Source organism: Trichosurus vulpecula, chromosome 1, assembly GCF_011100635.1.
Source record: "Trichosurus vulpecula isolate mTriVul1 chromosome 1, mTriVul1.pri, whole genome shotgun sequence".
NCBI classification, from domain to species: domain Eukaryota; kingdom Metazoa; phylum Chordata; class Mammalia; order Diprotodontia; family Phalangeridae; genus Trichosurus; species Trichosurus vulpecula.
Genome location: NC_050573.1, coordinates 565964814 through 565992740, shown reverse-complemented (window position 1 = coordinate 565992740; position 27927 = coordinate 565964814). Strand labels below are relative to the sequence as shown.

The window sequence follows — 27927 nt, the reverse complement described above, 5'->3', positions numbered from 1 at the left end:
AGCCCCTTAATAAATGCTTGGTTAACTCAAGTACCAGTGCCACCTTTGACACATCTGGGATATATGACTCTGGGCCACTCTCTTAGTATCTCAGTGCCTGAGATAAGTATTACCTTAGTTGCCTGGGTAACTAAGACTCTGAATTTCAGGGCAGTTGATAATTTGTATTGGTAGAGTTAATTTCTCCTCCAGGAGTCCCTTCTACTGAAGAAATCTAAAATTGGGACACCCTACTATCTCCAAAAAAGACATTGATTAGGCTTATGACAACCTATCATTTTAAAGTTGGGGTTGGAGGGGGAGCTTTTAAAATTGTAAACTTAATGATACCTCTTCTTTCAAATTATGACAGTACGTCTACATTTTAAATGCTTTATGTCATCCGTGCTTCTTCTCATCTAGAGAGGAGGTGTGGATCAGTGGAAAGAATTCTAGACCTAACAGTCAAGGATGGCCCTTGGTTCAAATCCTATCTTGATACTTATTAGATGTGTGATGATATGCAAATTACTTAATCTCTCTGAGCTCTAATTTCCTCATTTGTAAAATGGGGTAACATCTACAATATTTATCTTACAGGATTGTTGTGATGATCAAATGAGATTATGTACATGAAGTACTTTAAAACCTTAAAGGTTAATATAAAGATCAGTTATAATTTATGGATGACCACGAAGAAAAATAAGGTAAAAGGAATTAACAATCTGTAGACTGTTTTGAGAGGGCAAAAAAAGGGTAAATACATTGTGTATTTTTCCAGTTGATGACATATGGGTTATACACAGAAGTCTTTTCTAAAAGTATATAGCTGAGCTGTTTCAAACTTTTATCCATTTGTCTTTCTAAATCATCTTTATCAATACTTTCAAGCATTGGGAGAATAGTGGTAATGTAGTAAACAAAATTTAGTTTAACAGTTTTAATAATGAACCATATAGGAAAACCCACCTAGCAAAAAACTAGATAAGAATGGCCATATGCTTTAAATTTAAAGTGAAAATGAATTTTTATTCAAACATCTATTAAAATTACAGCATATTTTTATGCTGTTAACTCATGCTAAAATAAACTTTGCCACGTGAAGCATATAAAAACTTCAAAATTTTTTAATGTAAACCATATTTTAAAACAAAAAGCAGACTTAATACACTTCCAATTTTAGACCTCAATTTAATATTGTGCCAAAGAATATAGCTTATATCAAAAAGGAAGATTTTAATGTTACTGTAGTCAAGTGCTTAAAATAATTTATTAAATTGTTCCAATTATACAATTAAAATATAGTTGCCAATAAACTATTCAAATTAGCAAGAACTGATTGGAGAAACTATAGAACAAAAAAAGTTTAATTTTGAAAGCTTGAAATGTTATTTCCTATGCAATGTTAGATACCAGCACTAGGGTTTAAATTGTCATTACCCATGCTCTGCCAGATAAATGAATTGTAGTTTAAATGTCCCAAGATAAACAGTGTTGCTCTTCAGTTCTTAAAACTAATTCTCAATTGGCCAATTTTAATTGTTTATTTTGAGGGGGAAAATTCCAGAGGTAACATCTGAGACAACAATCTTCATGACTTAGATGATACAGCCTCTCTTACTACTGCTTAGGTTAAGTGCTCCAACAAGTTAAATTCTATGTACCAGATTACAAACAAAATTCTCATACCATTACAAATATAAATTCTCTATTACAAAAAACCCCACAACCTCAAGATTGGCAATCTACTGTACAGAGGAATTACATTTTCAAAATATGTCCTCATCATAAACATTATTTGCTACCACCATAACTCCTTTTGTATTCTTTAGCTACGTGTCTTGACAATTAAATGCATCCCCTTCCCCATGGCCACATGTCAGGATGTCTGTGTACTGCAACACACTGGGATTTTTGGAAAAAGAAGCCTAAAATGTTTAAACTACAGTTGCAAGATATCATTTCAATTAAGAAAAAAAAAAGCTCAAATAGCCCAACTTTATCTATTATTCTGATGCTTACTCTGTTAACCAATTAAAGCAATCTACAAATTACTGTGCTATACTTGTTAGTCACTGCTTAAAACAAAAGCTAAAATGATCAAACTTAACACAAGAGATGGACTGCTTAGCTTTTGGTTTTTTTCTTTATGCTTAAGTATATTAAGTGATGTTTCATAGCCTAATCTATTTGGGGAAATGGCATAAAACCACTATATAATTTTAATACACTTGCAGTAGTGATTATCTCTGGAAGCCTACTTATTTGAGTAATTAATTTTTCTGCAGTGTTTAACTGGTAGCTAAATTTAGTGAACACAAGATAACTTGGCATGTTATTCTGAAGTAAAGCAATAAGGTGACTTGCACTGAAAATGTAAATATGGAGGCTTCTATTTACTAATATCTCTAAATAAGCAGTACAGTTAACATTTAGTGTTTGCTAACAGATCTAAAATAGTTCACTATAAATCAAAACAACCCTGTAAATGTTCCCTCTTATTAACAAAAGCCAAGTGCCAAATCTCATTACAGGGCCTGTAATATGAAAAATATTACCAATTGTTATCACATCACCTAGACTTTGCAAGACTAATCATTCAATTTTAGCAAATGAGAATTCTGGTAATGTGCAAAAGTTCCCAACTTAACAAGTGCTTTTCAGGCCTAGAAATTTGACTGAGTTCTAAAGCCCAGACAAAAAAGTCAGGCCGATTTTGTTATTACAGTGAAGATCCTGAACTGTTAATCCCACCCCCTCAAATAACTAGCTGTTTCCTAGCACATAAATTAGAATACTTTTTTCAAAATGGCCCAATTTCTCTTCCCCCATTAGGCGCACTATCTTTCAATTAAAAATATATCTTACATGTATATATAAGTACACATATATGCATATATATGTACATATACGTACAGATATAGAGTACTATCTTGCCTGTTTCACTGTTTACAGTATTTTTTTAAAACTCTAATATACATTTTTAAATGTTTTGATAAATAATCTATTTTGACCTTCTTTGGCTATGTGTACCATTCTGTTCTTCGGACAAGTGTCATACTTGGAAAGTGCTTTTTGTGAGAACTGCTTCAAATGAATGCATTAAACTTGCAAAATCTAGCTTCCCACACTATGTAGTTTTTAACACTGCACTGTGCAGTCCCATATTTACAAAATACTTTAAAACTTTACATCTAATTCATTTCCATACAAAAAAGTGCAATTCTCTCTTACCCCACGTTCTGGGGCAATAACATTCTTCATAAATTTCTACAGAATAGCAGCCTATGATAAGCAAATTAAGGTGCTTAGCGGATGCCCAAGGATCTACTTGTTAAGTAAGCCGGGCAGTACGTTTTGTACGTTGAAAGAGTGAAGTTCTCGTGTTACTGACGAAGCGGCGCTCCAGTCAGGTTTGCGAGCTCTATGAGAGCAAGAGCTCCATGCAGGCGCTCCCGCTGCTCTTGGAGGAGTCGGCGAGCCCCATTTTTCTCGTCATCCTCTTCATCAGACTGAATGTATTCCAAGGGATCTTGCTGTTCTTGATCTGCTTTCTGAATGGGTTTTCCTTTCAAGGTCGGGGTGCGCTGTTCTCTTGTTTCCCAATACCTTTAAAAAAATGAGTATACATTGACTTCACAACACACCTTCAAGCTGTATCATTTACTTTAAACATACTTAAAATTACAAATCAACATTCACTTATTTCACACTTTCAATGCCTACTACAAGCAAGGCACGGTTCTAAGCACTGTAGGGGAACACAGGGACTGGCTTTTTTTTAATCGTTCTTGCATTCCTAGCGCTTAGCACAGTGCTTGATAGTAGGCACTTAATGTTTACTGACTGACATGTAAGTTATAGTAATTTTGTCCACTAGGTTTCCATCTATATTATAACTAACAAAATATGACATATGCACAAATAGAGAAATATATTATAAATGCTGTAAGTGAACTCAGTCTTACATGTTTAATGGCAAGAACTCCTGGCTGAGACGATTTCACCCCATAAACTCATCAGCCATTTATTAAATGGCTCCTAGGTGTAAAGTCACTGTATTAGTCCCTCTGGGAGATAAAGAGTTAATTAAGACATGGTATCTATATTCCAGAAGCTTAAATAACTACTTAAGGAAGGTATCATGAAGTGGCCTATCAGCTACATTTGAAGGAGGAGCAAAGGCTATGTTTAGAAGATGGTGAGCAGATCAATTTGACCAAAGCAGAGGGTATTACAGGGAATTAGTAGATAATAGTGAAAAAGTTGAGCTTAGTATCTTACAACTAGCAGTAGCTTAAGAGATCTAGTCCACCTTATTTACAGATGAGGAAACTCAACTCTCCAGAGGGCTCAAGCGGATTGCCTGACGACTGCCCAACTGGGACTAGAACCCAGGCTCCTAATTCCTAGTTCAGTCATCTTGACCAGATAAGTCTAGACTAGGGACTCAACTGTCCTCATTGTGGAGAACTCCAAATACCATGCTATGGAGTTTGGACCATATTCAATAAGCAACAAAGAGACCATAAAGATTTCTGAGGTCTGTGGCAAAATCAAAACAATGTTATAGGAAAAGTTTGATGTGTAAATGCATATTTTTTTGGTCTGGTCCTGTGATTCCTTTAAAAAATTCCATTCTAGAGAGAACGGAGCTGCGAGTCCGGACAGCAGCGCGTGTTCCGAGCTCTCCGCCACCCCCTGCCCGCAGTAGCAGCAGAGCCAGACCGCCAGCACTATGGCCGGTTGGAACGCCTACATCGACAACCTCATGGCGGACGGGACCTGTCAGGATGTGGCCATAGTCGGCTATAAGGACTCGCCCTCGGTCTGGGCCGCCATACCCGGGAAAACCTTCGCCAATATCACGCCAGCTGAAGTAGCCGTATTGGTTGGCAAAGATCGTTCGACTTTCTTCGTAAATGGGCTGACACTTGGGGGCCAGAAATGTTCAGTGATCAGGGATTCGCTGCTGCTAGATGGAGAGTACACCATGGACCTTCGTACCAAGAGCACTGGGGGTGCTCCCACCTTCAACCTCACTGTTACCATGACTGCCAAGATGCTAGTCCTGCTGATGGGGAAGGAAGGTATCCACAGGGGAATGATCAACAATAAGTGTTATGAAATGGCTTCCCACCTTCAACGCTCTCAATACTGACCCTCCCGGCCCCCTCTTCTTCCCCAAGGCTTCTGGCACCATTTCCCTCACCATTGTTTTTTTGGGCCATTCCCCCACCCACTTGTTGCTGCCAAAACTACACCTGGCGGGGGGGCCAGGTTGGATGGACAGGCACCCCCCCCTTTCCTTTTGAACCTCCTTCCTGTGTGTAGTTGGGAAGATTTTTTTTTTTGAAAAAAATTTTGTTGGTTTTTTTTCTGGAAACTTATATTGGAATATGAATAAAAGATTCTACTAATAAAAAAAAATTCCATTCTGCATATGAGCCTCAGCTCTATAATGTAGAATCTTAGAGTTGGGATACTGAGAGGTTAAAATCTGCTTCCAGGGTCATACAACCAATATGCAATAAGAACTTGAACCCAAGCCTTCTTTACTAGAGGCCAATATATATACCACACCGCCTCTCATCGAAATGTTTACAACCTCCTAAAAAACAATGGAACCCTTACTCATTTTGAGTTTCTCTTAAATAACGTTCTCAGTTCTGATAATTGCTAGGGAAGGGGGGAAAAGGTCAAACCTTAAAAAGCAAGTTTCCTAAGTTTTGTATTTTTCCTTCACCCCCATCTTCAGAAATGAGCACAGAAGGTCAACTATCTAGACTATAATGACGTTGACAAACGCGTGCTCTCTACTACTGGAGAGGCTGAGGCTGGTGGATTTCGTGGGTTCGTGACATCTGAGGCACAGTGGGCTAAAGCCAATCAGGCATCCAAATTAATTCTGACACCAATGTGATGAACCCCTGGGAGCAGAGAAAGTAGGCACCAAGTTAGTAAGGAGGGGCAAACTGACCCAGGTCAGAAAGGGGTCAAAGTTCCCATGCCAATTAGGAGTGAGACTGGGTCCATGAGTGGCTGTGATACTTCCAACTTGGGCAAAATAGGGAGACCCAGTCTCCAAAAAAGCCCCAAAACTCTACTGAAATAAAGGGTTGCACTGCATCAGGCTAGAATGATGAGCCAACCATGAAAGATAAATGGGGGTAACTACAAAAACCTCTGGAAAAGATCAGCTTTTCAAGTACAGTTATCCCTTCCACATTGAGACTTTCCTCGCTGTAGTTTCACTAAATCAAGGGTCGGCATAAGCAATCAAATGGGAATTTGGGGAAGCTTTTTGGAAGCTGCAGATGACACTTGAAGGCCAGTAGACAACACAGAAAAAGTTTAGAAACTCAGAAATGCATAAGATATGTGTGCAGTATTGTATAATATCAACATATTTTATATTTATAACCATAATATTTCAGACCTTCTCTAGTATGAAGGGAAAGCCAAAAAAATCTATGTGGATTTTCCACATTGTGGGAGCACTGTGCCCCAAGTTAATGAGATGTGGAAGAGATAGCTGTATAAGGCAGAGAGGAGGGGCAGTTAGGTGCCGAAGTGGATAGAGCGCTGGCCCTGGAGTCAGGAGAACCTGAGTTCAAATCCAGCCTCAGACACTTACTAGCTGCATGACTCTGGGCAAGTCAACCCCAATTGCCTCCAAAAGGGAAAAAAAAAGGGAGGGAGGTGTATTAGACAATATGAAAAAAAATCATAGGAACTTTAGAGTACTTCGGGTTCAACGTATCAACGAAGCAATTTGGGAGCCAATAAAACTTCATGTAACCTTAGTTGGACAAAGAGAAACATATAGATCATATTGACAATCCTGCTATACTCTTTTCTAGTCATACCATACCTACAATACAATGTTTGATTCTGTTCACTGTGTTTTGGAAAAGACATTGACAAATTGGAGAGCATCCAGGATGGTGACCAGCATAATTAGGGATCTCAAGATCATGCTTTATCTTCATATCCCTAATACTGGTTAAACAAACAGAGGATGTTTAAACTAAAAAAGATGAAGTGGGAAAAGAGAAAATGTCTTCACATATTTTAAAGTTTGTACTGTGGAAGAGTTATTAAGACTCGTTCTTATTGGGACCAGAAGGCAATGGTAGGAACAGTGGGCCGAAGCAAATCAAAAGTAGAATAAGCTGCCTCAGGAAGGAGTTTCTTCTTCCTAATGGTCTTAAAGTAAAAGCTAGAAGACCACTTCTTAGAGATGTTATAAAGGGAATTCTTAAAAGTATGACTTGGACAAAATGACCACTCGGGGCCCTTTTGACTCTTTAATTCAAAAGAGCTGACACAATACGCTGAACTTACCATTCATTTCTCAAACTTTCTATTACCTTGAAATTTCTGATAACAACACATAACAATGTGAAAGGTTATTGGTGAGTAAGTGATATGAAGGGTACACACCTAATCTCTGAGGATGACACCTCAAGGGCAACTATTATAGCACTCTTACCATAAAACATTAATTAACGACACCATCAGAAACATAAGACTTTTTTTACATGTTCTAAATGAAAAGGTACATACATCTAGATCTAAAAATGTGTTTAAAATCTTTAGTTTGCCAGAGAATCAGAAGGTTTCTCCCTTACAAGTGAGAATACTGATCTTATAACAGCATGTAAACATAAAAATGTTTTTTGCTATAAAATAAGTTCTGATAAGATGTGGCTCCAGTTTAACATTAGATATCAGAAGGGAAAAAAAATCTGTTTTCATTACTGTAGAAAGAGAACTAAATTTGGAGTCACAGGACCAGAGTTTGAATCCTACATCTGCCACTTACTACCTTCGTGTGAACTTGGGCAAGTCACTTATCTTGCTCTGAGACTTAGTTTTCTCAGCTATAAAATGTGAGGGGTGGGATTAGATAACCTCTAATGTCTTTTCCCACACCAGAGTTATGCTCTGATGAACATTTATGCTACTTATATCCTACATAAAAAAGAACTTTTCATATTATGTTAATAATTATATTTCAGTTAAATAGCATTCAGAATTCTTCTTCATATATATTTACCCAACTATAATATGAAGCCTTACATGTCAGTATTTTTTGTATCTCATTTATTATTTTGATTCTTATAAAGTTTAATATTCAAAAGTAATATGATACATTAAACTTGCTTTCCAATTATTTAACTTAAATGTATACAATTTCAAAACTTTTTCAGTTATTTCCTCTAAGACTCCATCAGGTTTCTCTGTCCATTACCATAAAGTTGAGGTTGTTATGTATTCTTCTTCCAGTTCTGCTTTTATTATTTTATATTATTTCATAAAGGTCCTTTGGAGATCATATTCGTCATACTTATGTAATTTAATTGAAGTATTACATTATATTAATGTATAACAATTTATTCAATCATTTGCCTTACTGGTGAGCATTTAATTAGCTTCACTTTTTTGCAGTTACAAATAATGCTGTTAATAAACACCTTTAAACAGTTCTTTTTCAGTAACACCCTCAGAGTATATTTCCAAAAATGGAACTGTACAATATCTAGCACATATTGCTATTTTTCAAATATATGTAAATGCTTTTGCAACTGACAAAATTTAAATTCATGTAAGCATTAATGAATTCATAGGAATCTTTGGTCACTATATATTTTCTAAATCAATGGATACCAATGGTATTCAGGGGTGGGGAACCTGCAGCCTCGAGGCTACATGTGGCCTTGTAGGTCCTCATGTACAGCCCTTTGACTGAATCCAAACTTCACAAGATTCAGTTAAAGGGCCACACTTGAGGACCTAGAGGACCACATGTAGCCTCGAGGTCGCAGGTTCCCCACCCCTGGTAGAGATATTATCATGTAAGATCTTCGGTGAAATGTTTTCACACTAAAAAGGGATCCTCATATACAAAAAAAAGTTGTGAACCATTGTTCTAAAACACACGAATTTTGCTACTGCTACTTAAATGTGAAAATATTTCTGATGACTTCTAGAACCTTGTTTCAGAAGACCCTGTCCTCCCAATAATCAGTTATTGTTATTGTCAGAATATTTACTAAAATATAGAGAAAACAAAGGTCATTTGTAGTGCTGGTACATCACATACAAAATACTGCAGAACATAAATAGAATTTTGAAATATTTTAAGAAAAAACAGTTTATACAAGAGGGAAAGTCTCTTTTCATTATAAATTGAAACTCTGCACCTTTGTCTCTGGCTTTTGTTCTTTTCTGTACAGCTGATTGTAAATTGTGTACACTGAACTTTAGATGACTTACTTTGCTAGCCACTCAGCCACAGCCTTGTTGTCAGCAGTCTGATTTTTACTTAGTCCATCAGTTGGTTCTTCTCTCTTCAGCCTTGCATAAGGATGCTTAGGACAATGACGATTTGCATGTGTAAATCGACTTAAGCATCCTTTAAAAAACAGGTTTGAGGGAAAAGTTATCAGGACCAGAATTATATAAATAAAAACTTTGAAGAATGAAAAGAAAAAGAAATCTGTTAACACTCTGTTTTTGTCAGAATTTTCCTTTCGTGGTTAACATAGAACTTAGTAATAAAAAAGAACACTTAATTTATAATCAGGAAGACATGGGTTCAAATCCAGCCAACACTTATAGGTTGTATAACTATATGGAAAAGTCATTTAACCCCTTTCAGCTTCAGTTTCCTTACCTGTAAAATGTAGATAATAGGACCTGTACTACATAACTCATGAGGTTGTTGTATAGATCATAATACCGTTACATGAAAAGAGCTTTGAAAATTTAATGTTCTATCTAAATATCAGCTATGATTATTATTCTAATGGCCTACAATTGAACATTGCACCACCACTTTAAAAAAAAGAATTACAAGCTTAATTTTAAATAATTTAAAAACCAACATTCCACAGAAAATATGCATGTATCAAAGCAATGAAAGCAAGAAGCTAGCTCTAAAGACTACAAAAAAGTACATTCTTTTAAGTGAGCAACGTTTTAATCCTTAACTCACGTTACATGTAATCACACCCACCCCCATGAACATTCTACCGATTTAAGATCTGAGAACATAACATACCATTTTCAGAACAAACAAAAGGCTTTTCTCCTGTGTGGAGACGTTGATGTGTTTTGAGCTGTCCACTCTGAACAAAGGCTTTCCCACAGTCTGGGTAGTCACACAAATAAGGCCTTTCACCTACAAAACAAAGAGAACTTTTAAATAATTGCATCTAGGATAAATGAGTATAAATAATAACCAACATGACTCTTCTCAGCCTAAATGGACACCAGAAGCAGACGTACAAAGGATTCACTTTAGTAATGTCAGGTTTTCATGAGGGATTAATCTTCAAATCACCAAGACTCAAAATCCGGAGTCATCTTTTCTTTATTCTTCATCCATTCCCTACATCTGTCAGTCATCACAGTCTACTGAATCTTCCTAATGCATTCTTTTCTCTATCCTTTTCCATCCCCATTGCCATCACCTTGGTCTAAATCCTCATAATCTATCATAAGTGACTTGCCCAAGGTCACACAGCTAGTAAGTGTGTCATCAAATGTCTGAGACCGCCTTTGAACTCAGGTCTTCCTGACTCCAGGGCCAGTGCTCTACTCACTGCACCACCTAGCTGCCCCTATCTCACATGGTAATTACAGCAGTGCCCTTACTTCTGTGCCTCTCTTCACTCTCTTCTCAAACTCATCCTGTATAATCATGCCAGGAAAATGTTCCTATGCCACCAATCTTATATGCCCTGAATATCCAAACCTACTCTTTCTCCTGAGTTCTAATCCCACATATCTCCAATTGCCTATTAGACATGGCCAATGGGATATCCCATAGGCATCTCAAACTTTCTAACTCAGAAGAAATTCTTGTTCATCCTCTGCTCCACCTCCCCAAGATTGCCCTTCCTCCAAAAAAGAAGTTTGTTTTCTACTGAGGGCAATATCATCTCCACTCATTCAGGCGTAAAACCTTAGAGTCATCTTTAACTCTTCCCTCTCTTTCAAATCTTCTATCCGATCAGTGGATTCTTCTACCCCACTTCACATCTCTCACCTTCTCTCCACTAATAGCTTGTACCACACAAGTTAATACTTTCAATGTTTTCAGTTTTTTGATGTCTTAGTCTTACCTCCTTAACCATATTGTAAACCCTTGAAGGGAAAGACACCATTGTTTACTTCTTTTTTATTGGCGACAGTACAATTGTTGTTACATAGTAGATGTTCCACAAATACTTAGTATTTGAGTGTACTAACATCACTCCAAAAACGGTAATGTTTAGATGGAATAGTGTAACAAAGAAGACATTGGTACTTTCATTGTGTTTCATTGGACAGATACAATTTTTTTTTAAATCTTAAGCTGCTATTAAGAATACCTCTAAAAATCTTTGATAACCAAAGAGTAAATCCTTTTTCCTACAGACGGTACACATTAATAATGATAACAAGGTTTGTGGAGATGTTCAATTTATCAAGAGAACAACCTCTTTATAAATCAGTCTTACCTATTTAACAAAACACATTCTCCAAGAGAAAAGTGTGGTGTACTAGAATAAGCAGTGGATTTGGACTCAGGATATGGATGAATCACGGCTCCACTACTTCACCACCTACTAGCTATGTGACCGAGCAAGATGCTTAACCTATTCCCCATCTATAAAGTTAAGATAGTAATATTTGTGCTACCTATGTCATAGGTTTATTATGTAAAAAATGTTTTGTAAGCTATAAATGCTACATAAATATTGATTATCACAAAAGAATGAACTTAGCTTACTTTGATTTGTTGTATATGCCTCAAAAAGAATAGTTATTCATTTTGAAATATATGACTAGCATTTTAATGAGTTATGTTTTACTATAAAATACTTGTATTGAATCCTTCAAGAAGCTGGTTTGGCTAAAACCACTTACAATCCCTGCCCTCAAGAAACTTTCCTTCTGTTAAGGAAAACAAGATATATAATCATAAGATATAAAATATATACAAACACTAATTGCTAACATTTATACAGGGCCTTAAGGTTTGCAAAGTACTTTATATATATACATATGCACATTATATACATACACATATATGTATAAATATATATTACATAATATAATCACCACTTAAACCCCTATGTACATTCCATTATTATCCTGTTTTATAGATGAAGAAACTGAGGCCAAAAGAAGATATAAGTAACAAACCCAAAGTCTTATAACTAGAAAGTGTCTGAGGTAGAACTTGGTTTAAACCCAAGTCTTCCTGACTGCAATTCCAGCATTCTATCCACTACCCCGTACTAGATCGAAATAAATTATTTGATGGAGGAGGCACTAGCAGCCAATGGTGAACAGGAAAGATGTTGTGCAGGAGGTAGCATTGGTGCTGAGCTTTAAAGGAAGATAGGGACTCTAAGAAATGGAGGTGGGAGATGATAACCTATGCAGAAACACAAAGATAGGATAAAATGTCCTCAGTAAAGAAGAGTAAGACGGCCAGTTTGGCTGACCCACTGAGCAGGACAAGAAGCGAATTAATGTATAATAAGGCTGAAGCCAGACTGTAAAAAGTTTGAAATGACAAACCAAAGAGTCTGTATTCAATCCTAGAAGTAATAGGAAGTCATTGTGATTTTTCTGAGAAGGGCAACAACATGTTCAGACCTATATCTTAGGAATATTACTTTGGCGCTTATGTGGAAGATGGCCTGGAAGTAGAGATTTGAAAAATAGACTACTGAAATAGTCCAGGTGAGAGCTGATGAGGCCCTGAACTAGGATGGTGGCCATGTGAGTGGGCAGAAGGGGATGTCTTTTCCTTAGTAAATTTAGTAAGACTCTACTTAGTAAATGTAGAATCAATGCAACTCAGCATCTGAGGTGACAGAAAGTAAGAAGTCCAGGATGATTCCACTGTCACAAAGCTGCATGACCAGAATGGTGGTGACCAACAAAAATAACAGAATTGGGCAAGAGGTAGGCTTGGGGGACAATATATGGATGTGTTAAATTTGAGAAGCCTATTGCACATCCAATTTGAAAGGTCCAATAGGCAATTGCTGGAAAAAGACTATTAGCTTAAAAGGGAGAATGGGGTTTAATATATACATCTGGGAGTCACTTTGTTTAGAGATGATAACTGATCCTTGGAAACTGATGAATTCAACAAGAGAAGAGGAAGTAAAGAGAAAAAAAGAGGGTCCATAACACCTCAGGGTACACCCACTGTTACAGGGGAAGGTATGAATGGCAGCCCAGTAACGAAGACAGAGAAGAAACAGGAACAAAGGTAGGAGGAGAACCAAGAGAGAGCAACATCACAAAAACCCAAAGAGACTCTTCAGGAGGACACATTGGTCAAAAGCTACCAAGAAGTTGAGTAGGATGAGGACTGAGAAAAGGCTATTAAGTTTGGCAACTACAAATTCACCGGTAAGCTTGGTACAGGCAGTTTCAGTTAAGCAATAGGGTCAGAAATAGAAGAGTTTAAGATATCAATGAGTGGAGGAGTAGAAATTATAAGTTCTAATTTAAAAAAAAAATTTATGTCCTGGATTAGAGATAAGTAAGTGTATTCAAGTAATATTTTTAATTTTGAACCTACAAATTGACCTAAAATAAATGAATTCTTTCTTGTGGCACTGATAGCTCTCTTTTTTTTTTGGTAGAAATAACATGTTTTCAGAAAGACTCTCCAAATTGTCATGCATTTTCATATTTTGTTTACAAATAAATAATTCACTGCAACAAGTATAAATGGATGAATTTAAAAGAGTATTGCAATATATGTAGTTTGAGTTACACATCAGTTTAGTATCAATATGTCTGTACAATATTTATTGAATTGCCCTGAATTAGCAATATGTCACCTATCCCCAGAGTTTAGGAACCATCCTCCTCCTACCTCCATAAATAAATCTTTCTCTATTCCCATACTTGTAAAAGCTTTGCATTTTTTGGTCTGGATATGTGGTTTTGTTGGTGAAGGGAACCTCCTCTACAGATTGGCAACAACTTCTCTGTAACTTATAAATCTTAAAATTAATTGCCTAGGGGAAATGAGATGTTAAATCACTTACCCACGGTCATACAGCTAATATGTATCAGAGACAAGACCTGAATCCAGTTCTTCCTGATTTCAAGACTGTCCCTTCTAGTCATCTGAATATACTGCCTTTCACTTAACATAATAATAACATAATAAATATAGGAAAGATGTATTTTTCAATAAAAAGTATATTCATATGCCTAAACACTTTTTAAGGATTTCAGGTAAAATATATTTACTACTCTACAAACTACTCTACATACCAGTATGAGTCCTTTTGTGTGCCTGTAGAGATTTTTCCCTTGGAAATACTCTATTACAGATGTTACAACGGATTCTGCTAGAAGAATGTTCTCCCTCATTTATTAAATCCCGGACAGTATCTGCTCTGGGTCGACCACGTCTGATCCCATCCTGCATTTAGAAGGGGGAAATAAAAAAAAATCCTGTAAACATCATTGTTTTATGCATCTTATATGGAATTGCTTAACAGTAAAGTCAACACTCCTCCCGTTTCCCACAAAAGAAATAACATGAGGCAAACAGCGTAATGCTGTAATGACAAACACTTCAACCAAAGTGCAATATCATAAAACAGTATCAACAGTTAGCTCAAATACCAAGTTTGGTTAAAACTCAAAGGTACTAAAATTAATTAAAGGGTGATCACATCTGATGCACAGTTAACTTGTAGAATATATCTTTTTCCTACGATAAAGGATTTTGGAATAAAAATTCCTTTCCAATGGATTTCAATTATCTATCTAATCCTAGGACAACCAAATTGATTGTATATTTGATTACCTACTGATTCTATTCACAACAATCCACAAAAAGCTTTTAAAAGTCTAGATGAATATCTTTTCTCATATAATAACTCATAAATGGGCAATATCGAAAGTCTATTAAATATGGATAATTTACTAACAACAGAGAGTGGGGGTTAAATTGAAGATATAAATCACTATCAACTGTTCTTGGAAAGGGTAGAGAAAACATCAACTCATTGTTAAATACCCAGCTTCCCTACTAAACAAGTTATATAAATGGAACATAGATGGTTTGGTAGAAGAAGTAAGCATATTTTTAAATTATTTATTTTTAACATTAAAAAAATTTTTGAATTCCAAATCTCTCCCCCACTCCACCCCTCCCCCATCCATTAAGAAGGCAAGCACTTATGCATGTGAAATCATACAAAACATATTTCTATATTAGCCATGTTGAAACAAAAAAGAAAAAGAAAAAGAAAGAAAGTGAAAAGATTCAGTTTGCACTCAGTTCATCAGTTCTCTTTCTGTAGGTGAATGGTATTTTTCACAATTATTCCTTTGGAATTGCCTTTGATCATTGTATTGATCAGAGTAGCTAAGTACTTGACAATTGATCATCATTACAATATTGCTGTTACTGTGTACAATTATTTCCTGGTTCTTCCCACTTCATTCTGCATCAGTGTATAAAATCTTCCCAGATTTTTCTGAAATGATCCCTCTCAACATTTCTTAGAACAAAATAACATACCATCACAATCATATACAACTTGTTCAGCCATTCCGCAATTGAGAAGCATTCCTTCCATTTCCAATTCTTTGCCACCAAAAAAAGAAAATAGCTGCTATAAATATTTTTGTACATATAGGCCTTTTCCTCTTTCTTTGATCTCTTTGGGACACTGACCTAATAGTGGTATTTCAGGTTCCAAAGATATGCACAATTTTTTAGTCTCTTTGGTACAGTTCCAAATTGTTCTCCAGAATGGTTGGACTAATTCACAATGACATCAGCAATGCATGAGTGTCCCTATTTTTTCATATCCCTTCCAATATTTGTCATTTTACTTTTCTGTCATATTAGGCAATCTGATAGGGTTTTAATTTCTTTTAATCTGCACAATTGTTTTAATTTGCATATGTGATTTAGAGCATTTTTTTCATATGAGTACAGATAGCTTTGATTTCTTCTGCTGAAAACTGCCTGTTCATATCCTTTGACCATTTATCATTTGGGGGATGGCTCTTATTTTTATAAATTTGGCTCAGTTCCTCATATATTTGAGAAATGAGGCCTTTATCAGAGAAAATATAAAAATTTCCCCCAGTTTCCTGTTTTCCTTCTAATTTTGGCTGCATTGGTTTTGCTTGTACAAAAACTTTAATTTCACGTAATCAAAATTATCCATTATACTTCTTGTAATCCTCTCTTTGGTTTGGTCATAAACTCTTCCCTCTATGGATCCAACAGGCAGAGTTTTCCATGTTCCCCCAATTTGCTTATGCTGTCACCCTGTATGTCTAAATCATGTACCCACTGTGACTTTATCTTGGCATACCATGTGAGATGTTGGTCTACGCCTACTTTCTGCCATACTTCTTTCCAATTTTCCAGCACTTTTTGTCAAATTCTTGCCCCAAAAGTTTGGATCTTTGGGTTTATCAAACAGTACATTACTATGGTCATTGACTACTATATACTGTATGCCTAATCTATTTCACCAATCTACCACTTTATTGCTTAGCCAGTACCAGAGTGTTTTGATGATTACCACTTTGTAATATAGATTAAATCTGATATTGCTAAGCTTCCTTCATATTTTTTTTATTGATTCTCTTGATATTCTGACCTTTTGTTATCCCAGACGAGTTGTTACTTTTTCAAGATGTGTAAAATAATTCTTTGGTAGCTCGATTAGTATGGCACTGGATAATTAATTTTGGTAGAATTGCTATTTTCGTGATATTGGCTCAGCCTACTCATGAGCAATTAACTTTTCTCCAATTTAGATCTGTCTTTGTGTCAGGTGTTTTGTAATTGAGTTCATACAGTCCTTGGGTTTGTCTTGGCAGATAGACTCCCAAGTATTTTATATTGTCTACAGTTATTTTAAATGGCATTTCTCTATCTTCCTGCTGGATTGTGTTGGAAATATACAGAGATGCTGATGGTTTATATGGGTTTATTTTATATTCTGTAACTATGATAAGTTTCATTGTTTCAACTATTCTTTTAAGTTAATTCCCTAGGATTCTCTAAGTATATAATCACAGCATCTGAAAAGTGACAGGTTTTGGTTTTCTCATTGCCTGTTCTTATTCTGTCAATTTCTTTTTCTTGTCTCATTGCTATAACTAGGATTTCTAGTACAATACCAAATGATAGAGATGACGCTGGACATCCTTGCTTCATCTCTAATCTTATTAGGAAGGCTTCTAGCTTACCTGCATTGAGATTATACTTGTTGATGGCTTTAGATAGATACCACTTATTTTAAGAAAAGCTCCACGTATTCTTTTGCTTTTTAGTTTTTTTAACAAGAATGGGTGCTATATTTTGCCAAAAGCTTTTTCTGTATCTATTGGGGTAATCATGTGATTTTTGTTATTGTTGTTGTCAATTATGATATACTTTACCTAATATTGAACTAGTCCTGAATTCCTGGTATAATCTTTGTGATATATTGCTGTAATCTTCTTGCTAATATTTTATTTTGATGTTTGTGTCAATATTCATTAGGGAAATTGGCCTAGTTTTATTTCTCTGTTTTCCCTGCTTTAACCATATTGGTGTCATAGAAGGAATTTGGTAGACCTTCTTCTTTACCTATTTTTCCAAACAGTTTATATAGTATTAGAATTGATCATTCTTTATATGTTTGGTAGAATTTACTTGTAAATCCATCTGGTCCTAGGGATTTTTCTTAAGGAATTCATTATGGCTTGTTCAATTTCTTTTTCTAAGGGAAGGTTATTAAAGTATTCTATTACCTCTCCTGTTAATTTGGGCAATTTATATTTTTGTAAATATTCATCTATTTCCCTTAGATTGTCAGTTTTATTGCCATATAAGTGGGCAAAATAATTGCTAATAATCTCTTTAATTTCATCTTCATTGTTGGGGCATTCTTTTTTTTTCATTTTTGATACTAGTAACTTGGTATTTTTTTAATCAAATTCACCAAAATTTTATCTATTTTATTGGTTTATAAAACCAGCTCCTAGTTTTATCTATTAGTTCAATCTTTTTTTTTTACTTTCAATTTTATTAACCTCTCCTTTGATTTTGAGGATTCCATTTTGCTGGTTAATCGGAGATTTATAATTTGTTCTTTTTCTAATGTTTTTTTTAACTGCATACCCAATTCATTGATCTGCTCTTTTTTTATTGATGCCGGAGTTGAGAGATTTAAATTCTCCCTAAGCACTGTTTTGGCTGCATACAACAAATTTTGGTATGTTGTCTCATTGTTGTCATCTTTAATGAAACTGTTGTTTCTATGAGTTGTTCTTTGACCTACTTATTCTTTAGGATTTTATTATTTAGTTTCTAATTATGCTTTTAATCTGTGCTTCCAAGTCCCTTTATTGAATGTAGTTTTTGTTGCATTAGAGTCCCAAAGGAGTGGATTTAATATTCCTGCATTTCGAGGGAGAAAGTGGGAGATAGATTGGGGTAAATTATCTCATATAAAAGGGGCAAGAAAAAGCAGTTCTGTTGGAAGGGAAGAGGGGGCAGGTGAGGGGGGAATGAGTGAATCTTGCTCTCATTGGATTTGACTTGAGGGAATAACATGCACACTCAATTGGGTATCTTACCCCACAGAAAAGTAGGGGGGAGGGAATAAAAAGGGGGGATGCTTGGAAGGGAGGGCAGATAGGGGGAAGAGGTAATCAAAAGCAAACACTTTTGAAAAGGGACAGGGTCAAGGGAGAAAATTGAATAAAGGGGGACAGGATAGGCTGGAGGGAAACATAGTCTTTCATGACATGATTATTGTGGAAGTGTTTTGCATAATGATACATGTGTGGCCTGTCTTGAATTGCTTGCCTTCTTAGGGAGGGTGGGTGAGAAGGGAAGAGGGGAGAGAATTTGGAACTCAAAGTTTTAAAAGCAGATGTTCCAAAAAGAAAAGTTGTTTTTGCATGCAACTGGGAAATAAGATATATAGGGAATGGGGCATAGAAATCTATCCTGCCCTACAAGAAAGTAAGAGAAAAGGGGATGGGGTGGGGGGAGTAGGGTGACAGAAGGGAGGGCTGACTGGGGAATGGGGCAAACAGAATATATGCCATCTTGGAGTGGGGGGGAGGCTAGAAATGGGGAGAAAATTTGTAACTCAAAATCTTGTGGAAATCAATGTTGAAAACTAAAATGTTAAATAAAAAATGAAAAAAAAAACTAAAGAAATATCCCTGCTTTTCTGCATTTATTTATGAGGTTTTAATGTCTTAATACATGGTCAACTTTTGTGAGGGTACCTTAGACAGCTGAAGAAAAAGTATGCTCCTTTCTACTCCCATTCAATTTTCTCCAGAGGTCTACCTCTAACTTTTCTCCTTAACTTTGTCATCATTTATTTTATGGTTTGATTTATCTAATTCTGAAAGGGGAAAGTTGAGGTCCCCACTACTACAGTTTTATTGTCTATTTCTTCTTGTAACTCATTTAACTTTTCCTTTAAGAATTTAGGTGTGCCATTTGGTGCATATATGTTTAGTGTTTATATTACTTCATTGTCTATGGCACCTTTTAGCAAAATGTAGTTACCTTGATTATCTCTCTTAATTAAGTCTATTTTTTTGCTTTTGCTTTGCCTGAAATCATATTTGCTACCCCTGCCTTTTTTACCTCAGCTAAAGCATAATAGAATCTGCTCTAGCCCATATTTTAACCGTGTATATCTTTCTCTTTCAAGCGTGTCTCATGTAAATAACGCATTGTTGGATTCCGGTTTCTAATCCATTCTGCTATTTGCTTCCATCTTACGGGTAAGTTAATCTTATTCGCATTCAGAGTTATACTTACTATGTATTTCCCTTCTTCTATTTATCCTTCCCATCCTTTTTTTTTAACCATGTCCCACCTTAAAAATTTGTTTTGCTTCTGATTACTGCCTCTCTTAATCCGCCTTCCCATTTATCAACCCCCACCCCAACTAAATGTGTACCTATATCATTTCCTCTTTGAATCAATTCCAATGTGAGGCTCAAACATTAACCACCCTTTACCCTCTATTGTAAAAGTTCTTTCTTTTTATATGAATAATTCCCCTTGTTTCCCCTCTTTCTCACCCCTTCATTTTTTTGAGCTCATTCCGATATACCCAACTCAATCCTGTGCCCTCCATGTAGACTCCTTCTACCTGCCTTAGTAATGATAGTTTTAGGAGTTATGTATATCATCTTCCCATAAGAATGTAAAGTTTAACCTTATTAATAAGTCTGTTGTGATTTCTCTGACATATTAACCTTTTTATGCTTGAGTCTTGTGTTTGAATGTCAAATTTTCTATTCACTCTGTCTAGTCATTTCACGAGGAATGCTTTAAAGTCCCCTGTTTCATTAAATATCCATTTGCCCCCTACCCTAGCCAAGATATATTATACTCAGTTTTGCTAGGTAGGTTATTCTTGGTTGTAATCCTAGCTCATTTGTCCTCTGGAATATCATATTTCAAGCTCTCTGAACTTTTCATGGAAGCTACTGAATCTTAACTGTTTTTACTGTGACTCCATAATATTTGAAGGGTTTCTTTCTGGCTGCAATATTTTCTCCTTGACCTGAGAGCTCTGGAATTTGACTATAATATTCCTGAGAGTTTTCATTTTACGATCTCTTTCAAGTGTTGATTGGTAGATTCTTTCAATTTCTATGTTGCTCTCTGGTTCTAAGATAATAAGGCAGTTTTCCTTTATAATTTCTTGAAATGTGATATCTAGGCTCTTTTTTCAATCATGGCTTTCAGGTAGTCCAATAATTCTTAAATTATCTCTCCTAAGAGTATAATCTCTTTTTGACCAGTTGTCCAATTTCCTTTCTGCACCTGAGCTGAGAGCTCCCAAAGGCTTCGAAGGTCCACTTCTGGTGTTGCCTCTACACGCTGCCAGCCCAGTGTCACAGAGCTTTCCTGCCAACCTTCTAAGCTATCGTAGGCTGGAAAAATGTCTCACCTTCACCTCTTGTTGGCTATGGTGCACCAGAATTTGATTTGACATATTATTTTAAAGTTGTTTGGAGGAGAATATTAGGAGAGTTCAGCCGAGTTGCTGCTTCCACTCTGCTATCTTAAATAGGTTCATTTTTAAAATCCAAATAATCTCTCATTTTACTAAGGATCGGAGGAGTCAAGATCTTAAGTGGCCTTTCAATTATGTCAGTGATAAGCAAAAACTGGTAAAACTATGGCATCTGAAAATGATAATTATTACCCATCTCCCACTCTCTATCATATTAGCTTTTTTCCTCCTCTTCCCTCCTTCACAAACATACCTTAGACCTGCCAGTGACAACCAGTGGTATTCATTGACTTGCTTTTGCATCTCTGCATGCTGAAGAAATTTCTGGTCCCTGTTCTAAGCAGAGGAGGATCCTCACAAACATTGAAGTAATAGCAAATACAACTCTGACAAGATGTTTAACTACGTTAGTTCTGTAACCTCAGTTACAGAAAAGTAGAGAATCAATGATCCATAAAATTAATTCTTTATGGGAAGGAATAACCAAAGGCTTCTGAAATCAAGACAGGATTAATTCAAAATATAAAAAACAATATTGGATAAATCCATGTACCCATATCGTCAAAAAGGCATCTCTTTTGTGGGATTAGACCTATAGAATAATAATAGTATGGAAAAATTACAGTCTGTTTCCATAATATTAACTGGAAAGGAATTCTTTTTTTTACCTTTGACACAATTTGAAATGTACTTGATTTTTTTAATAGCCTATCGTATTAAATGGTTGCAACAACAAAGTGTAAATTTTCCAGTGACTTGATAATGTTAAATAGAATCTAATACTCATTTGTATAAGCAATCTTAAAAATCAAATTTTGAAATTACTTAGCAATCTAAAAATAACTATCTTGTCCAGCTACAGGTATATGTGTGTATATGGTAGTAAAAATTCTCATCAGGAGTGTAGATAAAAAGTCCAGAGGAATTTCATAATAATACTTCTCAAAATTCCCTGCCAAAAGGGAGAAAGGCATATTCTGACAACAGGGAAAGTGAGCCAAAAAGCAAGTCATACTTTCCTGTTAAAGTAATTAAGGAGAGATACACATGAAACATTTTCAATTCATTGTATCAAAAAATAAGCAGTATCACTTAAAAAAGAACCTTTTCTTTTTGCTAGAATAAAAATGCTGACAATTACATTGTATCAAATCCAACAACCAAGTTCATTATAACATAGTGGTAACCCTAGGCTCTCCAAAGGGATGTCAGCTAAGTACAAGTTCTAACAATTCCTAACAAGATGTAAAGGCTTTGAATACGGGCCCAGTGATGTACCACGTAAGTCTCATTTGAGGCTTTCCCTAGCAAGGTTTAAAGACACTTAGTGTCACTAAGTTGGTACAGTTTGAGGAATATTCCCTCTAGTGGGTCTGCAAGCTATGTTGCTGAAGAATACCCATACTAATCAAATCACATACCCTGCAAATGCTAAAATGTGAATAAAAAACCAAGATTATATGGCCTCTATAAGGAGTGGGGGGGGAGGAGAAAGCTAGATCAAAAGACAGAAAAACAGAGACATTAGAAAAGGGGGGAAATCAGTCTTGGTACCATCACATCATGAGTTTTGTTAGGGTTTTTTGCTTTTTGGAGTGGGAAAGGCAGGGCAATTGGGGTTAAGTGACTTGCCCAAGGTCACACAACTAGTAAGTGTGTCACGTGTCTGAGGTTGGATCTGAACTCAGGTCCTCCTGACTCCAGGGCCGGTGCTCTACTCACTGTGCCACCTTTTGCCTTTTTTTTTTTAACAGCACCAAGAGCCACCCCCATCCATATCAAACAACAGAGAACCTTCTCCCAGCCTCCACCCCTGCCAAGCCTGAATTCTCATATTATTTTGTTTTTGTTGGAGAGAGGGACCTGGGGGATCAAAAAGAGGTGGGTTATTGACTGTCAGACCTTTGCTGGTCAATCAAACCTACTATATGCTGTAGCTCATTTTAACTAGACTTCAATCTGATTAAAGCAACTGACTAAATTATGGATAAGTAGGTTATACCCAACCAATGTTTGTATAAGCATTTGACCCAAAAGAATATAATTAGTTTGCATGTTCTAATAAGAATTGAAGTGTACAGTGTAACTCTCTCCATAAAGATTTCCAACCTCTCCAAATAATAGCTTTCCCGAACTTAAAATTTTGTCACCTCCACCACTCAAGTTTTTTAATTATATGCTGCCCTTTGAATTCTCAATTCAACAAATACTGAGTACTTACTGAGCAAAGCCTTTATCTAGTTTTATCTATTATGCTGCTGTTCATCATGTGCATGTACTTATTTCTCTGTGAAGACAATATTCTTCTATGAAGTGTTGTTCCCCAACAGTGCTATTTCACAAAAGATTGTATTGGTTGAATAAATACGCATGAAGATATATGGCATAACATATACCCTTAAAAAGCAAAACACAACACATAGGAACTTCAATTAACAATATTAAAATATATTCACATTACACTAGCTTTTAAAAGATGGAATTCACCAATGGAAAAGTTCAAATGGCCTTCCACCTGTTACCTTTTGGTTTGCTTTTACACTTACTCTGGAGCTATAATTAATACTCTCTGCTGTGCTTATACTAAATCTCAACTTATCTTTCTGCTTGAAATAAGTCATTCCTATGCTGAAACAAGCAGGTATTGGCACCTAGACAGAACTTAACCAATTAAACAGTAATGTTTGTAAAATATGGACAGGAGTAGGCAGTCATAAGGCTCTTTATTACATTGATGACAAGGGACTGGGCGAGGGGTGGAGAGGAAGAATAATGGCTATCATTACTGCAGCTTCCACTGCTTGCTCCAACTATGTGGATACCAAAGCAGAGTTTAACCTGTGGGAATTGATTTTCTGCCACTAGTAATGATTACACTAATACATATAGTTAATGCTATAGTCATGGCCTCGTCTGCATTCTGGTGATGAGTAAATAAATGTTGATAAAAGTGACTGGACAACCAAAACAAATTGTTACCTGGTAAAGAAGACAAAAGCTAAGAGAGGAAAGCAGAATTGTTTCATAATTGAGGAGGGGTAAAATAGTGAGGCCCTTTGGTTTTTGGAACACCCACCTCCTTCAAGAGGCCTTTCCTGATACCTTCCTCCTCCCTTGTTAGTGCCATTATCACCCCGCCCCCCACCAGTGTATATTTTGTATATATTCTGTTTACTTATCGATGAAAATGTTGAATGTCCCTCTAGTAGAATGAGTGCTGTAAGGACAGGGACTATCCTTTTTGTATGTGTATCCCCAGCACCTTGCATAGGCCTACCACAGAGCAGGAACTTAATAAAGCTTACTTAGTTGGCTGATTTTGTTTCTCATTGTACTTGAGGTGGCTTAAAGAAAACTGAGTTTAACTTGAAGGTTTCACATCACCAGGATGTCATTTTACCCCCAAGGAGGTCAGAGAGAGAGGGAAAGTTCCCACATAATTAACTTTATTATGGATACTCATAAAGCACTTTTTGCATCAAAGAACTAGAAAAAAAGTGGGCACTTATCAACCAAGAAATGGTTGAACAAATTGTTGTATATGAACGTATAAAATATTACTGTGCCTTAAGAATTCAGAGAAACTTGGGAACACAGAGTAAAATGAGTAAAATAAAGAGAAATACTTAACACAATAATGGAAAGGAAAATAATACTGTAGGATATCAGATCTCTTATCAATGCAGGAACCAATGGTGACTTCAGAGAACTGATGAAGGTGGAATTTGCTTTTCTTGTCTCAACAAGCAAATAGTGGAATATAGGTGAGGAATGATGAACTACAAGAATGGAATGAAGTATGGGTATTTAGGCATAGCCTGTATGCTGGTGTTTTATTTAACTGCACTCAGTTTCAATGGTGGATTGGGTCATTACAAAGTAACGTCAGAGAAAAAAAGAAAAAGGCACCGATAAAACATTATTTTTAGAGAGGAGGTTTTATAGGAACTAAAGTATAACTGGTATTTTTGAGGGCTAATCACCTTCCTTTTCTCAGTAATCTAACCTTTAAAGAAAGTAATATTTTAAGCACAGTCACCCAAAGGTGTTTAAAGTGCTTGAACAGAGTTGCTGGGACAGTTTACCAGCAAAATTGCTTTTACATCAGTCTTTATGAAGATTTCAGTCTTCTGTCCTTTGAGAAGTAGCCTTATTACTGGAGATCTCCAAGTACAGGCTAGATGATTTGTAATTCTTTTTTTTTTCAGGTAGAGGTTAGACTAGAAGACCTCCTAGGTCCCTCCCAATGCTGAATTTTATTATTCTAAAGGATTATTACTTCTGTAAATACATTTGTAAAGGTATTTGTTGATAGTTGTCTGCAGACAAAACAGTTATCAGTTGTTTTTAAAGTACATGTACTATTTTTCAGACACAATATCCAATAGCTTTCAGAGTTCTCTCCCTTTATCTACATGTGACACCAGTGACCTTTCCTAATTTCTCCCATCTACTTCTACCAGTTGTTTGTTCCCCATTCTTCACTCTAAAAGTTGCCTTTCTTCATAATCTATGCCTCCATATTGAAATTCTAACAATGTAGAAGTCGAACAAATTACCATCTCCAGCTTTGATCTCTCTGTAGGTTTCCAAACTTTCTTCCACACATCTCCACCTACATGTCCAACTAACACCACAGATTTAACCTGTCCCTAACCTAACCCAACACCTCCCTAAAAGTCTTTGGTCACCATATCATATCTCATGAAGTCACCTAAGACTTGAAATTTTTGACTTTTTCTGTTGCCTATAACATCCAATCAGTTCATTAAAAAGCTGTCCTGCACACTTCTGAAATCTTTCTCCAATCTTCCTATCTCCTTTGCACTCCCACTGCAAACCATCTGAGTTTAGATACTCATCAACTGCTGAAATTACCCTTCTTGCCTACAAACCTTCATGTTGCTGACAGATTAATGCCTGTAACGGCTCTAAATCGTGTTATTTTTCTGACTGAATCCCTCGAATGGCTCCCCAGACATTATGAGATAAAGTCCTAACTGCTTAACCTAGCATTTAATGCCTTTCGTTTGGCTCTAATATGCTGTTCCACCCTTATTCCTATTACTGCCCTTCATAAACCCTTCCTTTGGATACTAATTCCCATGCCCTGAATTTTTTTTTACTTGTTACCCCTTGCTCAGAGTCTCGTTCAAAAAAACCCTACCTATATTTTATAAAAGCTAAATATTATCCCATCCTGAAACATTCCAGAACATCCTTTCCCTTCTGCTTCTGAATTCCATTGAATTTGATGCCCTTTGTTTCACTTCATCAGAAACTGTGTAAGCTTTTTGTTTCCTACAGCATCTAGTGGTAACAAAGGGCTTAACACTCAGACAAGACTTAACAAGTAGTTATTGACTAAAAAGCAACTAACAAATCTAAGGTAACTGTTGCACTCTGGAAACCCCACGTTGCGTTTTAAAACGTGCTACTTTTGATGTCTCATTCAATTCGGCCACTGCGGCCACGGCGCGGCAGCACAGCCGCCGGGGCATTTCCGTTCCCTTTCCTCAGTTCTATCTCCCTTCGCGTCCGCGCCGCAGCCAGAGCTCCCCGTGCCAACCACGCCGCGCCCTCGCCGAGCCGCCCGGACACCAGGGCTTTCTAGGGCAGACGCCACCCCGCGGAGGAGGCAGTTCTGATAGCCAGCGCCTTCTGCGCGCTAGGAGCCAGCTCCCACTCGGCTCGGCCGGGTGCCAGGGCGCGTTCTCTGCCTCGAGGTCCCGGACCCTCCCCGCAGGATCCGCTCGGACTGCACCGGCTCCCCACCGATCCCGGCACGACCGGTGGGAGGACGGCTTTCTTACCTACTCTCTGCGGGCCCGGGCGGTCAGGAGGGAAGGCACCGAGGGCCGGCCCCGGAGGGAGGGCTGTACCTTCCAGCAACCCAGTCCCCGCCCGGTCCCCGCCAGCTTGCTGCCCCCTCTGCTCAGAGCCTGTTTCTGGCCCCTCCCCCGCGCCCTCGCGACGCGCCCGCCCCCGGGCCTGCCCACCCCCTCCCCCCGCCCCGCCCCCACACCCCACCGCTCCCCAGAGGTTGGGGGCGCGTGACGGCCAGACCCGTTTTTTGGCGCGCGGCTGTGACGTCGGCGCCCCTGACAGCCGCCTCCGCAGCTACCGCCGGCCTGGGAAGCAACCCCAGCATTTTAAAATCCTCCCCGCCCCGCCCTGTTCCATTCCCGCGGTCTGGGGTGCTGGGAGGAGACTCCGACCCGCTCCACCCGGCCTTCGGTCTCCCCGCCAGAGGTGTCAGGCGGGGCGAAGACGGGTCTCTCTCCCCGCGCCCGGTCCTGATGCTCGGTGCACCTTTCCGTAGCCCCGTCCGCTCCTGCCCTACGCAGGCATCGGTTGCCCGTTAACGGGTCCGAAGCTACCCCCCGTTCGTTCCTCCTCCCGACACACCCCTTCCTTCCTCCCGGGTCTCGGGGAGACTCACCCTCAGATGGTTGCTGTCCGGGCTGCCCGCCTCCTCCTCCTCTTCTCCTCCAGAGACTGCAGTGGCCACCATGGTGGAGGCCGGCACCCCCCGGCCCCGGAGCGGCTGCTGGGTGCCGACGGAGGAAGAGGCAGGGGAGGTGGCCACAACGGCGGCCCCGCAGCAGCCGCCCCCGCCGGGCCCCCCGGGGCTCAGCGTCACGTTGTGTGCGTTTTCGCCCCAGCGCCAAGGGTACACCATGAAGTCACTGAAGCCCGGGCTGGTTGGGATGAGCGGCGGCGGCGGCTCCTGCTCGCTGTTCCGCTTGGGCTTGATCGGGGTCGTCTTGATGACCGATACCAGGACCCGTTTGGGGGAATCGTGGCAAAAGATGACCGGGGGTGGCGGCGGCTGCTGCTGGAGCAGCGGGGACTGGTTCTCCGCCATAGCTGCCTCGATCCCCCGAATCAT

At 37.8% G+C, this 27927-nt stretch overlaps 2 protein-coding genes across 2 annotated transcripts; one reads left to right on the top strand and one right to left on the bottom strand.

Annotated features, from left to right (window-relative positions):
• Nucleotides 1–990: 990 nt before the first annotated feature.
• ZNF367 (zinc finger protein 367) lies at nt 991–27927 on the bottom strand. Its single transcript, XM_036748216.1, has 5 exons — nt 27478–27927; nt 14287–14437; nt 10049–10168; nt 9262–9400; nt 991–3588 (listed from the first exon to the last, which is right to left on the bottom strand). The coding sequence occupies exons 1-5, from the start codon at nt 27925–27927 to the stop codon at nt 3366–3368; spliced, it is 1083 nt and encodes a 360-aa protein (XP_036604111.1). The 3' UTR covers nt 991–3365.
• Nucleotides 4628–5140, top strand: LOC118840857 (profilin-1-like). The gene has a single exon (XM_036748226.1). It carries the CDS (start codon nt 4718–4720, stop codon nt 5138–5140), a length of 423 nt encoding a protein of 140 aa, XP_036604121.1. The 5' UTR covers nt 4628–4717.